The sequence below is a fragment of the Aplidium turbinatum genome, chromosome 6, assembly GCF_918807975.1.
Source record: "Aplidium turbinatum chromosome 6, kaAplTurb1.1, whole genome shotgun sequence".
NCBI lineage: Eukaryota > Metazoa > Chordata > Ascidiacea > Aplousobranchia > Polyclinidae > Aplidium > Aplidium turbinatum.
Genome location: NC_137477.1, coordinates 12,274,173 through 12,290,414, shown reverse-complemented (window position 1 = coordinate 12,290,414; position 16,242 = coordinate 12,274,173). Strand labels below are relative to the sequence as shown.

General features: G+C 38.8%; 1 protein-coding gene across 1 annotated transcript; it reads left to right on the top strand.

Moving 5' to 3' along the window:
• The first annotated feature begins 582 nt into the window (after positions 1-582).
• Positions 583-15,283, top strand: LOC145772406 (kinesin heavy chain-like). The gene is made up of 12 exons (XM_082584283.1): positions 583-655; positions 985-1,113; positions 1,538-1,594; positions 3,309-3,421; positions 3,747-3,845; positions 4,338-4,466; positions 10,828-10,986; positions 11,396-11,535; positions 11,905-12,049; positions 12,606-12,695; positions 14,764-14,871; positions 15,131-15,283. The coding sequence occupies exons 1-12, from the start codon at positions 583-585 to the stop codon at positions 15,281-15,283; spliced, it is 1,395 nt and encodes a 464-aa protein (XP_082440409.1).
• The last annotated feature ends 959 nt before the right edge of the window (positions 15,284-16,242 follow it).

Sequence of the window (16,242 nt, the reverse complement as noted above, 5' to 3'; positions counted from 1 at the left end):
TTCGGTACTGCGACTGACAAGTTTCGAAAACGGTTAGGAAGCGTTCATAACTGACGTCAACCACTTTTTGGCCATTTGTTTGTTTCTTTTTTGAGAGATTTCTCTTAAGCTTTACGATAAACCGTGACGCCGCAAAGCAACTAGATAAATTATATAGGTCACCACCGTTCCGAACGGCTAAACTTTCGCTACCGTCGCCCACGTTGACGGTCGCCCACATGTTCCGTTGCCCACTTGGGTCGTCGCTCAAATGGTCTCGCTCAAGTGGGTTTCGCCCAGTTGGGTTCGCCGTGTCGTGTATCGCTTTTGACAGAGCGATGGTAAGATGGACCTGCCTCATGGCTTATTATGACCTGCCTGGTTAAGCCTGGCAGTCAGTTCGAGACCCTTTTATCCAGGCTTAAAATAAGAGACATTGGTTAAGTCCTTAAATTGAGCAGAATAAGATGGCTTGGGCACGTTAAGCGCAGCACTAGCTGGATCTCTCAGGTCAGATGCGTCAGCATTGCAGCACAGCGGGGTCAAGGTAGACCAAAACTTTCTTGGGAAGAAGTTGTGAATCGTGACTTTTTAGCCCTGAACATGGATTCTGCCAACCCAACAGACAGCAAGATGTGGAGAGAAAAGGAAGGCTTCGCTTTTGACAGACAGACAGGCCACACCCTCAACATGAGGATGAAGTCATGGCCTGTATAATCAAAATTAATGATGATGAAACTTTTATCAGATTTTACCAATTTTTGGAACTTGATGTTTTTGTCATGAAATTGACAAACGAAAGGCGTTTGTTAAAAATGAAAAAAATTATTGCTGGAAATCTTATTGCTGGAAATCTTTAAAAAAATTATTGCTGGAAACATTCATTTAAAAGTTAACTGACAATCTAGTCGCATGCTTTCACTTCTACACCAAAATCCACATGATGATATAATACCGGTACTTTAATAGTTTAGCAGTTAAATTCACTGAAGTTGTTTGTTTCAGATGTTGAGAGATTGGTTGCTGAAGTTGAGATTGACTTGGAATATCACGATGATTTATATACTTTAAAGGTCACAAGATCCCGACCAAGTCTTAGTCTACCTGCTCAACAGTCATCATCTAATAAGAGAAGTACAAACACAACATTTTCTTGCTATTTTTTTGAAACACATGCTTAATGCAGAAACATTGAAACTTTGTAAATGATGTATCTCTCCTGAGAAATGGACAAAAAAGTTACATTACAATTTTGCATGGCCTAGAAAAGCCTTGCTTGCAAAAATGTACGTACAGTTGAATTTGTCTAATTTCTCACCTCAAGGGTTGAGAAAAAGTGACAGATCATGAGAATTAGCCAATGCCCTTTGGACTGAGTTGTGGACAATAGCTTGCCATGTGTTAATTTTTCACCAAAACTATTGGATTTATATATAAACCACTATCTTCCACATGCAGGCAACAAATGTACGACTGCATGTGTGCCAACAGTCCCAGCACATTACTTTTTCTTCAGACTTACCGATGTTGAATACTACAGATGTGATTTTGCATTTAGGTTTTACTCCACGTCCTTCACCAAGATACGATGCTCATGCAAGCGAGAAAAAGAAAGGTAGCCCACTGTTCTAGTCTATATTAACTGCATTGTCAGTTACATTATTGGAAACTTTATTTGCACATGATGAAATTATTTGCTTTTGTTGATGACATACTTATATCAATATCTAAAAAGCTAGATCTTTTTAAAGACAAAATCAGTTGTTGTATATAGACTATTGCTTAATGTAATAGTCTACCAATCGTTTTATTGCATCGAACCCAAACCACATTCTGTCGAAATTCTGTCGAATGTTGAGAAAAACCATTGACCATTTTTAATTACATATTATTTAATGGAATAAATTGGATGGTTATTACTTACTTCATTAATTTAATCAAATAATTGTCTTTGACCAGATGTTTGTGAGCAAAGAAAATGATTTTCGTTCCAAAGGTTTATTGGTAAAAGCAAAAGGAGAAAGTCCCTTTCTTTTTTTTGCATAATTGCCTGTGACATTTAAAAGTGATGTGAAGGACATAATGTTACCGGACAGATGCATGCAGTAAAAAAAAAACATGAAATGTAATTCAATGTGATAATCTCATGCACAAGACACCACACTGCAAATATCAATCGGATAATTGTCTGGCAAATGGGATAACCTATATTATTGGTCGGTTTTGTCTGTGTATAATGTTTACAGCAATTGATGCTAATAGTAGTATTTGTCGAAAAATGAAAATAAAATGGAAAAAATTATGAGTAAACTTGACCATGACTTCACGTATTTCTTTTCAATGACAGAGTTATTTCAAGATAATAGTAAAACAAATTAGACTCATTTAATTTACTCAACACAGAGTTTTGCTGTAAATTGTTGTATTTTATTGATCAATTCTACAAAGATTACTAAACTACCGCACACTATATGTTTGTATGTGTACATTTACTTACAAATAAATTTTGACAAGGTTAAAATTTCAGCAATACACTTTTTCAATCAATTTTCAGTTTCAACGTTAAGACGAGAATTGCAATCAAATCAGTAAGTAAATTCGTAAGAGACTGTTTCATGTGGGCTTTGTGTTACTCTATGCCAGTAAAGGTCAAGTCTTCCTTTGGTCTGTGTTCTGCATGCCTAACAATGATGTACTGTTTCATTTCATTTGCAATAGTTGTATGATGCCTTTTCAATTGCGCTATGTGAGCATTACGTCTTTGTTTCTTGTGACTTGTGGCCAAAGTCGTAGAATTGAAGCCAATTCACAAGACAATTTTTGAAAGACTAACTGTCATTCACATGTAAATAAACACCTTTGCGAAACAAGAAAGCATCAAGACCATCGTTGCTTAAAAGTAATGGTAGTTGATTCAAGATTTATATATCATAACGGCATTTATAAAGCTCTTCTGTGAGCACCAGTTGATTTTATCAGTCATTATAAAACGAACATGTGATTTATAAGGAAAAATGAAAGATATTATCGAAACTACCGTCATCATATTTTGCCAACTTCATCAAGGCTCTTTACTTTTAACATCACGACTCTGTGTTCAATGTCGCACGTTGCTCGTGCATTGAAGTCTCTTTCCAGACAGCAGAATCCGTCATTTTTGATTTCAGAAGTTTGCAGAAGTTGAATCAATGTAAAAATTGACGGGTTTTGCTACCTGGATTTTTTGTTGTTTGCGCGCTGTTAGGCGACGTTTAAACAATGTAAAAAGATTTTGCATTTCCAAACCATCTAATTTCTGAACGCTTTATTGATTAAATTTCTTCTTCAAGGTGAAACTATTCCCACTGAAGAAAGGGTGGACACGAAGAGTAGAAACTCTCTCATGCCTCTAGTGGACAACCAGCCCGCCGTAGCCGCTCTTACAGGAAACGCAACGCAATCGGTAAGTTTTTTCTCAATAATATTTTGTATTGGCCAGTGGTTCAGGCGCTCTGCTTCCCATCACACGATCTTGGTTCGACCCCCAGGATAAACCAGAGGTTGAAAAACACCGCTCACTTTGTCTAGACTGGAACGAATTGTTAAGTTGTGTCGGCGTAGTTGTTGATGAATCGGCTGTCGAGATTAACTTCTTTTTTACTTCACAATATTGAATTATAAGCTTGAAAAGCTTTCTATGTATTTTGTTGATTCAACGTCTTGAAAAAGGTTAATTTTATTTTTATAAAGATGAAATGCGGCTCTTATCTGTAATTACATCTTTCCAGATTGCCAGTGTTCAGCCAAGCGATTCACTGGTTACCTCGGCAACCACAGATTCCCTTGATGATGAAAGAAACAATCTTTACAAGATGCTTGACGACAAGGTGGGAGGATAACACGTGTGATATTTCACATTTATTCAACGTTGAAAGCTCCTATCTAGACGTCAAGATTGAATGATCGAAATATTTATTTAATTAAAAGAAAAATTAAAATGAACCTATGTCTCTCATAATTTCGAAAAATACAACGCAAAGCGAAATCATGTATCTGTATTTCGATATTTCAAGTGCATTGAAGTGCTTTTATCAAGTTGATCTGCTTTTAGTTTGGCATATCGCTGATCTTTAGTTAATTTACTGTGTATCAGAAACGAGAGCTGTGCGAAGAACTAGAGTTAAAAACAGTTTTTAAGATTCTTTTGAGAATTAAAAACAACAATTTACAAATTGTGAAAAGTATTTAAAACCTCCATCACACGTTATACTTTTTTCATTTTCATATCAAACTTGTCATTTTTTTTAATCTTTTCTATTTTGTTATAATATTCATTGAGTAGTTTTATTTAGCTATGACTCATGAAAAATTGTTTCCAGGATGAAAAAATAAATCAAACTTCCCAATTAGTCGAGAGCCTTAAGGCCCAGATACTGAAACAGGAAGAAATAATAGCCCAGGCCAGATCGGACTATGATGGGGTGCAGGAAGACATGACACGACTACAGGTATGTGGTTACACCTAGACATATTGTAATTAAAGAGAGAGTAGTTATTCAACGTGTAGTGCAGTTCAGGGCCGGATTAAGGGTTTATGGGGCCCTGGGCTGAGCTGAAAGTGGGGGCCCTTATCAGGTGACATTTTTCTTTAAAAAAGTTATCGATCAATGACGCTAAAGGCATTTCTCAGCAGCTGGGGGCTCCGCCTTCAAACCCCGAGTTGTGTGTATTGTGTAGTTGGCACTGTGCTTTTGCTGCGATTGGGATCGAAAAAAGCGATTAAACAGGAACATTATTTTTAGAACAACAAAATGACATACAATTCGTTTAATGCTGACTTTATTAGAGGGGCGCAAACTCTCAAGCTTACCGGAGCGACGCCACTACTCTATAGGTACGCCACTGTTCTCTAGTTGTCTTTTTAAAAGCAAAACCAATTATTTTAGAGCAGATCAACAAACGTATCCATTTGTGAAATAGGCATTTATGAAATAGGCTATCACTGTTCTTCTTCTTCTTGCTTATGAGGCAGCAATTCAGGTAACATCTCCCAATTGTTGCAACCAGAGCAGTGTCTTCATATCAGGGTCTATGAGATTCACATGTTCTTCAGGTCGAAATACTGGACAGTGATTTATGATGTGCTGTGCTGTTTGACAGTCACCACAAATACAGGCTGGTGAGTCACACAGTCCCCAGGTAAACATATTGTGCTTGAAGCAACCAACACCAGGACGGAGGCGATTCAGAGTTACCCATTCTTTTCTTGGAAGGTCTGAGCCAGGTGGTACCGTAGTGTCTGGTGTGACTTGGAACTGGTTGGGCCGTGAGATGGTTTCCCAGCGGTCTCTCCATGACTTATAATATCACTGTTCAAAGTGAACTCGATCCTTTCTCCACAATTTTTAGTGGCAACACTTTCAATACAAATTGCTTATAGGCGATTATTGATATACTGTACGATAACATGTTCATTTTTTGCAATACTGTAGCCCAGGGGTCCGCAAATACTGGGTCGCGACCCAAATTTGGGTCGCAAGACCATTCACAGTGGGTCGCAAACGGTTTAAAATTACCATAAATATAACTTGTATGGCAAAAATAAATACAATCATATAGTCTTTGATGTGCTGAGTTTCGTACAATTTGGTAGGCTACAAGAAAATTTATACTTTCGATTGTAGTACAGTAGTTAAGCCCACGGTTATATATATAGCCTGGAAAACAGCTTGAGCCAGGGCATGAAAACTCTCTCAGCTTAGGCTATCTCCAGAAATGGCGACTGAAACTTAGCGAAAACAAAACTTTGGCGGCAGCTTTCCACCTATAACCTACAGTCGGGAAGTTGATCGTGAGCTACATGTTCAGAACAATGGAAAACCTCTGACCTTCTGCCCCGAACCAGAATATCTTGGGGTGACACTAGACAGATCGTACACATACCGCCACCATTTGGTGTCACTGCGCAAGAAAATGACATCCCACGCTGCACTACTCAACCGCCTGGCAAGACACAGCTGGGGGGCGAGGGCTGACACTTTGCGTATAGCAGCCTTAGCCCTTGTCTACTCTGCAGCAGAGTACCGTGTACCTGTTTGGTGCTGCAGTGCACCCTGCCATAACATCGGCACTGCCATAAACAGCGCCCTGCGCACAGTTACCGGATGCATGCGTCCCACACCATTGGATAATTTTGCCATTCTTACTGGCATCCAACTTTCTGAGCTTCGTCACGAAGAAGCCACTCTGTTTCTTAGCCGACGGGCACTAAAGCCTAACCATCTTCTCCACCACAAGATCTCTGCTTCCCCAAACCAGCACCCCAGTCGACTGAAGTCAAGACAACCATTCGTGCCAGCCGCTCAACTTCTGATCAACGCAGCAGATGAACTTCATCTCTGCGGCTACTTGGGCGGACTATAAATGGAATTCTGAAAGGAAGTCAAGTACCACCGGACTTCATTCGTTCATCCCCAACGCCGACACATGCCCCATCGGCCTGACACTACAAAGACAAGCATGGGTGCGCCTCAACCGTCTTCGTACGGGCGTCGGGCTTTTCCGCTCAACCATGCGCCATTGGAGAATTGGCCTCTTCCTCCTCCTGTAAATGTGGTGCCGAGGAACAGACTGCAGACCACATCGTCAATAACTGTACCATCTTCAAGCCACCTAACGGAGTGGAAGGTCTGCGTGTCATGGATGATGCAACTAAATACTGGCTGCTCTCTATAATAGCCTTCCAGTGTAGTCCAGGAACATCTTGAGTCTGGGCTAGTAAAAGGATAGAGTAGACCCTCGGCCCTAGAGGCTTGCACGACGACGAAGCGCACGGTTAATCGGTCCACCCGCTTATTAAGCCCAATTTGGTCCATTCCGGAATTAGGAGTGGTAGAAAATTGTCTCCCGCAGCCAAAATCGTCCGGTCCCGATGTGGCTTTAATAAGTGGGGACGACCGTATTGGAATTGATATTAATTTGCAAAGTGTTTTGCGCAAAATTATATGCTTCCGAAACGTTTGGGTCGCGAAGACTTCGAACGATTGCTTTTTGGGTCGCACCAAAAAGTATTTGCGGACCCCTGCAGTGTAGCCTACGGTTCAAAACAAACAATTTTGCCCCAAGAATATTGTGAGGAAAAACCTGGTTAATTTTTAACAGTATTTCTTCGGAAAAGATTCGTTTTCTGGTTGAAAAGCAGATTTAGCAATGATAATAATCTTTTCGTGCTTGGTGTGAATGGTGTCGAATACTTCAACACAAAACTGTTGAGATACAGAGCGATCAAAGTAAGCTTCATCGTTTCTCAAAAAACTAAACGTTTGTTTTTGGCCGCAACTTTATGTATGAACTGTGAATTGTTTGTCAGCTTCACACGATAAAAATAGAATCATATTCATAGGAGTAGGCTATAGGCCGTAAATCAAAAATGAAACTGCAAACTGGTAGGCGGTACCGGTATTCATTTTGTTTGCTGCCCTAAAAAATTGTTCGTATCAACTCAAAATGGACGCTTTCTTGCTTTTCTCGTGGCAAAATCGCTGATCAATTTTTCAAAATTCAATGAATTTAAAATATCGTGCTCAATGCTTAGAAGCGAAAGCTCTTGCCGCGAAGAATTTCGAACTTCGTTTTTGATTCTCTTTAATTTTGAAAAAGATGTTTCTTCCCTGCAGTTGGAGACCATCATACACAAATACATTCGCAGAGCAACGAAGACATTGGGAAAGGTTTCAACGCACCTGTTTTGCCTTAGAAGTAAGAACATGTTGAGCTCCACACTGTCTTCCACTTTGTGCTTATTAGGTTTTCTGAGGCTTCTTTTCCACCATCAGCAGTTTTTACTTTGAAAAATTCTGCAAAATGAACTGTTTCAGTTGGAAAATTGGCTTCGAAATCCATGGGATATTCCTTCATCAATGCAACACTAGCTTGATGAATCTTGTTAGGGCTAAGATCCGTCAGTTTTGAAATGAAACCAAACTTACTTTCGACGTCATGGTATGCTTTCAAACGCTTATCCAGTTCTGCAGATAGTTTGTCAATTATGGCAAGATGCACTTCAACTCTAAATTTATCTCTTGGGGAAAAAATCGTTGGCTCTGTAGAGGGCTCATCAAAATGCCTATAACGTTGCGTTTGAATTCGTTTTGAAGAACCTGCCGAGGTGTTGGATCCACATTTCTTCTTACCTTTTTCTTCATACGTTTTAAAGTTGGATTATTCGCTTTTGACAAAGCTCATGAGACGTTGTAACAACTGTAGCCTACTGCATTGTTCAAACACAATCCACTTTTTTGAAGCCACAGGTTTGTTTTTGAAACCTTTCCAAAATTGCACTCCACATTTCAAGCAAAATAGCTGTCTCCAGTTGTTTCAACTTGTTTACAAATCCTTCTCTTTCGACTTTGCTCTCTCCTCTCTCGAGATTGAACATCATCAGAGGCCAATTCTTCAAGCGCTAAAATGGTCTCACTGTATCCTTTGTTTAATGCACTGACTGCATCATATCTAGCTGACCATCTTTTATCAGATAATGTCTTTAAAACAGGCAAACCATCTAGAAATTTTCGATGGACTTGCGAACGATGAATAGACAAGACGAGCCATGAATAAAGACTTTGCAACAATTCAAAAAGCTCAGCGGCAGAACGGCATGTTTCTACAGCACATTTACCGATTAAATTAAGTGAATGTGCTGTGCAAGGCACATAATGAGCTACACTACATTTCTCGCGCAGAAGAGCTTGAAGACCATTATACTTGCCACTCATCTTGGAAGCATTATCATAACTTTGACCGCGACAGTCTTCAGTGTTGATATTAAACTTTTCCAAAAACTCCAAAACAATTTTGGTGATTTCTGCTCCTGTATGAGAGTGCATTAATTGGTACAAAATTTCAAAATCGCTCGATTGGACCTTGTTTCGAAACGTAGGCTATCGCATATCACTGTCAGTTGGTCAACATGTTCTAAATCCGGTGTTGAATCTACAGATATAGAAAAGTACTTTGCTGCTTTGATGTCATCAACTATCACAGATAAAACGTTTGGCCCATTGGCTCAATCAGCTCTTCACAGATAGTAGATGGAATGTATGATGGATGGCCGCGTCCTTTGTTAGCATGCAACCGCAAATGTTCCGCCAGAAACGCATCGTAGGCCTATTCACTATAAGTACTAATTCAAGTACTGTATTCCTAAAAAATTGCCATTACTTAATTGGTGAGCCAACCAACTCGTCACTACCTCGAAAAGGCAAACCTCTAACGCACAGAAACTTCACAACGCTGATAACTCTTCGTAGAACATCTTTCCAATATTGTATTACTGAAGAACTAAATTTCTATCAATTTACATTCCTGATTTTCTAGCCGCTCTAGCGCACATAGCATTAAAATGTGGTTATGTTTGCAATATTGAAATTTTTTTCAAAAAAAATCCGTAGGCCTACCATTTCCGGATATGGAAGTAGCAAATAAAAAAAAAAGAAATTGAATAACTGGGGCGAGGCAGGGGTGCTGCAGCACATATGGGCGAGCCGCCCCTGCTTGTTTGAGATACGAATTAAAGCAGCAATCTCCAGCTGTGCAACTAAAATAATTAGGTTAATAGATTTTTTTCTTTGAGGTGGGGGCCCCCAAAAGTGGGGGCCCTTGGCTTCAGCCCAGTCCGCCCCCCCCCCCCCCCCCCCTTAATCCGGCACTGGTGCAGTTGGCATTGCTCGATTAGCGTTATGGAAGAGATTTTGCTTTGGGCAGAAAAATTCCATTTTGAATATAAGTTCGAAATAATTTTCTTAATTTATTAAAAGTATTTTTGTTGCAAAGGTGATCGGTTTTCATTAATGCAGCCCATGTTTTTGCTGCAGAAAATTTAATCTTTATAGTAGCAATTTGTTGTTGAATGATTTTGTTTAAAGTTTAGTTGTTGCAGGAAAGTTTTTAGTGAAACCCAGACGCACAAGATTTGCTGATAAAATGTAAAGCGTCTCAAGAAACATTTTTTTTTTTACATTTTGTTGGTTTATACCTTTCCTATTCTTTTAAAATTGTTTTTCCATACCAAACTACTTCTACAACTTTATGTGTAATTCAATTTATGAAAATTGCAAAAGGCGACTGTCAAAAAATTTTGACTTCACTTTCTTGTCATGTTCAGTCTGAAAAAGAAGCCGCTGAGGAGGTGCAGGATGTTGCATATTGCAAGATTATTGCATAATGCATAGGTTTTAGAAGATTTGCCTTCAGATACTAACTTTTTACGTTATATAGGAAAGATATATTGACGTTTTATTGACCACATTTGCCGCACTGACGTAGAAATTAAGCGTTTTAAGTGGGCGAGTTATTACTCACAAAGCAGTGGCCATGGAAAACTATTCGAGCATACAATTGCGCAGAAACGTTTTGGTTGATGTGTTTTATTTTGTTTGCTTTTTCTCTTTGAGGCAAATTCAACATATGTCATGCATTTTATTGTGGAATGTGGATCCTTGAACTTTGACCTTTTTTGTTCTTGTTTCGAATCACCAACACAAAGCACTGTTAAATCAGTGGATATCATCTCATGTGCAAACAACAGCTGTCATGCAAAGAGTTACAACTTCACCGTTTCAATAAAGATATCATTACTCAATAAAACATCATTCTAACATCAAATGTAACAATCTAATAGGCGTGTTAGAGAGTTTGCTATGCCGTACAAAAACATTTAATTTATTCATAGTGTCATATTATAATAATAATGATAATTCAAATAATAATCTGTGCAGTGCTTCATCTAACTACTTGATCTAAAGCGCTTGACAACATAAAGAAACAGTAGACCTGAGTGTGAAAAAACACACTAAAATATATCTTTTCCAGCATGAAGCTAAGATGAAGTCCCTGGTGGAATATATGAAAGAAGTTGAGAACAAGAAGAGGAGCTTGGAGGAGGAAGTTGACAAACTCAATGAAGAAATCACCCAGCTTAAATCTAAGGAGCTGATCCACAACGTGAGCATCAAGGATGAGAAGCCAACAGTAAGATCCGCTGTCACGTTTATCACGTTTTATCTCCTATCTTGTGTGTCGCTTGTTCTAAATCTTTCGCAGTTAATTCTTCACAACTTGAACAGTGATAGCTCAAGCTGCATTGTGAGATGGTGAGCATCTGTCAGTCGCAGTAACCGCCTGACTGAACTTACGTCACTGGTTCACAACCTCTACCACCAGCAGAAGGCTGTGCTCAGCAAAACTGTCAACATTGTAGTCCAGATGAAGGATGAATAACTAATGATTGAACTCAACTAAGGATGAATAATGAATATTCAGCTAACTAAGCCTGACCACATGTTAATATTTTTGTATATAACGTTTGTTTTTCTTTAAAAAAGCTGTCATTTGAAGACTGATGTACGTCAAACAGCATAAGTTTCTTTTGCTTTTCAAGGATGAAAAGGAAGCTTCAGAAGAGACAAAACAAGTTCCAAACGAACCTGCGGATACACACATCAGTAGCCACCATCAACAAGTATCTCGACTCCGCGATGAAGTGGATGAGAAGATGAAGATGATCGAAGGACTTAAGGAGTAAGTGCGACTGACAATAATATTCCTCTTTTGCCTCCCACTCTCCTGATTAAAAGCACATCCCGCCTTGTTTGAAAGTTTAGTCTGTGGTAGTTTTGCGTTGATTCAACGTGTTTACAACATTGAAACAGTGTCAAAGTTGCTTTTGTTAAGTTCACACAACCGTACAGCAATTCACTGTTTTTTTTTACATTGATTCAACGTGAACAGACGTTAAATCATGTATAAAACGACTTATACGCTGTCTGAGCACTCAAACGACTTTTGAATTTGATTTATGCAATGTCCATCTTTCAATAAAGCAGTTTTTGACGCCTCTGAGCGTTTTGAAACGAGTTGCATGTTTATTTTGTTTCCTTGGTATCCTAGCAACTATCAGAAGTTGTTTCTGGAACACGAGAAGCTCCAATCAGACTACGAGAAGCTGCGTAAAGAGGAGTGGGAGAAAGAGCTGAAACTACGAGACCTCCATTCTAAGTTTGACCGCCGAGAACAAGCGAGACAGGATTTGAAGGTAAGAACAATTTGATAATATCTTTAATTTAACAACTTTATTGATTTCTTGCTCTGCGCAAGCTGTGACTGTTAAGTTAGCCCACGTTGAAGTCGCATAGTCTAAACACAAGTATTGAGTTTTTTTTAACTTCGGGTAATATTTCACATAACGTTAATATACTATTTTACCTCTCAATTGATTTTTTATTATTCTTTGTCACAATGTTGTTTTTCGAGTGTTCTTGAAGGTGCAGTGGCACAATTTTTGCGACTGGTAATTAATTGAAAGTCGGTGTAAGGTGTTCAGTGTTCACTGTTGAAGCTCTCTCGGTAGCTTGTGATACAACAACAACTCGTAACAACACTTTAAGTTAAACTTGGTATCAATAATGCGTAAAGCCTTTGCATGCATGTGAAGCGCACTGGATCAAGCTTCAGAAAAGACTTTTTTGTCCGAAAATGAATATGATGTCTTCATGCAGTTCAACTGCTTGTACTCTAGAGATATAGAAATAGACCGTAGCGACCTATATCGGTCGCCATAATAGACCATTGACTTGACTCGACTGTTTCAGGGTTTCGAGGAGACTGTGAGCAAAGAACTTCAAACTTTTCACAATCTACGAAAACTCTTTGTTCGCGATCTCAACGCCAAAGTGAAGAAGGTGAGGGTTGCATGTCTTTCATTTCTGTTGTTGTTTTGTGTTTTGGTATCGACTGACGAATGTATTAAACCAGTGGTTCCCAACCGGGGTGCCGCGGCACCCTGGGGTGCCAATTACAATGCTCAAGGGTGCCGCGAGATATTGCAATACTGCCGCCCATTTTTTATTTTAACTTTAACCCGTTAAGTGCGTAAGTTATTTATTTATTTTAACTCTAATCCACTGTAAGCCTTTGTTTTCTCGCCTAGGAAAAACAGTGCAAAAATGATTTTTACTCGTTGCTGTTCTTTCCATAAAAACACTTGAAACGCATCATTATTGCCAGGTTTTATGATATTATTTTGCGCTTCATGGCGCACAAAGTCAAATTGCAGTGATGGATTATTGAATTGTGTGACGCAGCACGACTATAAAATTGCACGATTGTTTGCGAACCATTATAAAATTGGAAACTTTTGTGGGATAAAAATTTGACAAGTTTCAGGATAAAAATTCAAAATGAATTGAATATCCTTGCGTTGGAAAGAAAGCTATTATGCTTTTGCTGCAGTTTTCCACGTCATACCTATGTGAGAGTGGATTTTCCGTATAAACGAACAAAAAACTAAAAAACGAGAACGACTGCTTATAGTCGAGGAAGAAATGCGGGTGGCTTTATCGAATAGTACCCCCAAATATTAAGGGACTTTGTGCAAGAAGTCAAGCCCAAATTTCACACTGACTTTTGAATAAATACATTTATTTACGCTCGCTATACTGTAGAACTGATTCTGTGCTATTTTATACAGATATTTGAAATACAGAGACCTCATAAAATTGATCCAGTTTTGCCAGGGTGCCGCAAACTATTTATCTCTTTGATAGGGTGCCGCAAGGTCAAAAAGGTTGGGAACCACTGTATTAAACTAAGAGGTTGATTTTATTCGCTTAACTTGTTTCTTTGAAAAAAGAAGCTATTGTTTTTTGATTGCAGTTGCAGCTTTACGTTGTTTTTAAAGGCGGGATTCAGGTCATCATGGGTAAGCCTAATAATCCAGGTTTTTGTGGCTTTAGTTTAGGTAGAGTGTAGACCAGTGGTTCTCAACTGGGGGTCCGCGGACCCCTTGGGGTCCGCGAAGCGATTTCAGGGGGTCCGTGAAAGCTTGCGAGTTTGCAGCATGATTGATAAATTACGAAATGTAAAAATTGGTTGGTTGTGCTTTATTTGTGTATTAGGCTACCGTGATTTTCAAACTGTACTTCCCAACGAACCGGTGCGATGTCCTTTGAAAGTTTAAAGGTTTGGTTTCTAACTAAAAAAATATCATATATATAAATGAATTAATTTTTTAATAAGGCTATGTTCAACTTAATTTTTTTGAGACAGTAGTCTACTGGTCAATGCTTAACTTAGAAATACAAACGTTGGTCAGCAGTCTATCACCACTCACAGTTTTGCGATGACAAAGATTATAACGAATTAATATTGATTAGAAACGAAAAAAGGAAGAAATTGTTTCTAACGGTCGCCAAATTCTATTGGTTTTTGATAAAATTTATAGAAAAACATCAAATCAACATAATTATAGATTATATAGCCTACTGATTTTTGATGTGCCAACAAAAGCTCATAACGTAATTTCTCTAATGTCATCAATAGTCATAAGTGTGTCGCGAGTTCACCAAATTCTTTTAAGTGTGTCGTTTCGAAACTCATAAAACATAAAACTGTGCAGTACGCACAGCTCATGGTCGAGAACAATGGCGCATTGTATCCAACCCTCCATACGAGGAAGGAACAAAATGATGATGATGAAAACATTTGATTCCATTACAATTATAGGAAAAGCGATATACCAAAATTTCAGATAAAATGTTTTTGGGGGTCCGCGACCGCTTTGAAGGTACCAAAAGGGGTCCGCCAAAACAAAAAGGTTGAGAACCACTGGTGTAGACGAAGTAACGCATTCCTATCTGTATTTTAAAGCGCTGAGAAAAACGCATGTATGCAATAGATTTATCCCTCTGAATATAGACACGCTTTATTGCTACTCCTTAAATAATTAATCGGTGGAGCGTGTCGTTTCAGCAATTGGCAGGCGATGACGTTGATGACATGGGAGGTTACATCGTGCAAAAGCAGAAGATAACCTTCCTTGAGGGAAACCTTGACAAACTGACAAAAACGCACAAGCAGGTGAAACCATCATCCATTTTTATGGAACAAATATCGCAATTTAGATTTGAAAAAACATAAAAATGTTTGGTATTTCTCAATGTTTCAAGTAAAACATAAAAGCTATGTCAACTCTGAACATTTAATGTTATTCATATAATTGGCCCATGTTCAAGGCAGTGTCAAATGTTTTAGACTATGTTTATGCCGCCTAGTTTTTGCCATTTTCTCCTTGCTATTGTGACTTTAACAAAGGCCGTAAACTGACAGTTTTTCACAGTTGGTTCGCGACAATGCTGACCTTCGTTGCGAGTTGCCCAAGTTGGAAAAGCAACTTCAAGCCACAGCGGAGCGTGTCAAAGCCCTGGAGCAGGCCCTGAAAGAGGCCAAGGAAGGGGCATCACGGGACAGAAAACGGTTTGCATTTTTTTAAACACGATTTGATCAACAAAAGGATTTTTTATTTGGTAAAAAGCCATTTGTCTTTTTCTTCCAATCCACCTCAGCAGGAGCAAGCTTTTTTTCTTTCTTTCAAAGCCCATAAGATCGTGTTATATTTTACATCGTAGGTATTGAGCCAATGTTAACACGACCACTTTGTATTTTTCAGATACCAGCACGAAGTCGATAGAATCAAGGAAACTGTTTGTGCCAAGAACATGACCAGGCGGCCACATTCTGCACAAATCAGTAAGCGGACCACATTTTTTTATAATATTGACTCAAAAACTATGCAAAATTAAGTCAATTTTAATGTTTGGTTATCGCTTACATTAAAATTGTGCTTGCGCATGCATGTTTTAGTTTCATTTTATATTTCACTCTTTTTTCCAGCAAAGCCAATCCGTCCAGGGCAAAGTACCCCCCATGCATCGCTCCGTGGAGGAGGTAAACCTGTTGTTGTTATCCGAGGGGGTGGCAAGTAAGCACAACACTAAACTCTTTTCTACACCACCGTGCCTGTTTAAGAATAGATTATTTTCTTTGGTAACTGCTCTGGCAAACCCAAGGTTTAAGCCAATCTGTTTGTAATTGCTTTTGTTCGACTGATCAAGGGAACACTCTATTCCCAGAAAACCTTTTCGGTAGATCAATGCTAAAAGCTTGTGTATCCTTGTATAAGCTTTGAACAACGTAAGCCGAGTGACCGAGATTGGCGGCATAAAATTTCCACTGTAATTGCCTGCAAGATTATTCCATGGCTAGTTGCCGCTGAATGAGGAGTTATCTTTGACGTGCTTTGATTTAACAGCTTGAAATCAAGTTCTGTGTTTTGGCTAAACACTGATTTTAAAGAAAAGATTATAACGCCGCAGACATGCGTCGGACATGCTCTTTTCAGAAATTTGAGTTGTACTTTTGATTACAATTTTTGCTTACTTTTAAAAACTT

Bases quoted from the DNA above. Each gene is read 5' to 3' on its own strand.
- LOC145772406 (XM_082584283.1), top strand. From the start codon at position 583: ATGGATTCTGCCAACCCAACAGACAGCAAGATGTGGAGAGAAAAGGAA. The intron at 1,595-3,308 runs GTAGCCCACTGT...TTCTTCTTCAAG, and splicing joins TGCAAGCGAGAAAAAGAAAG to GTGAAACTATTCCCACTGAA. The intron at 12,050-12,605 runs GTAAGAACAATT...CGACTGTTTCAG, and splicing joins AAGCGAGACAGGATTTGAAG to GGTTTCGAGGAGACTGTGAG.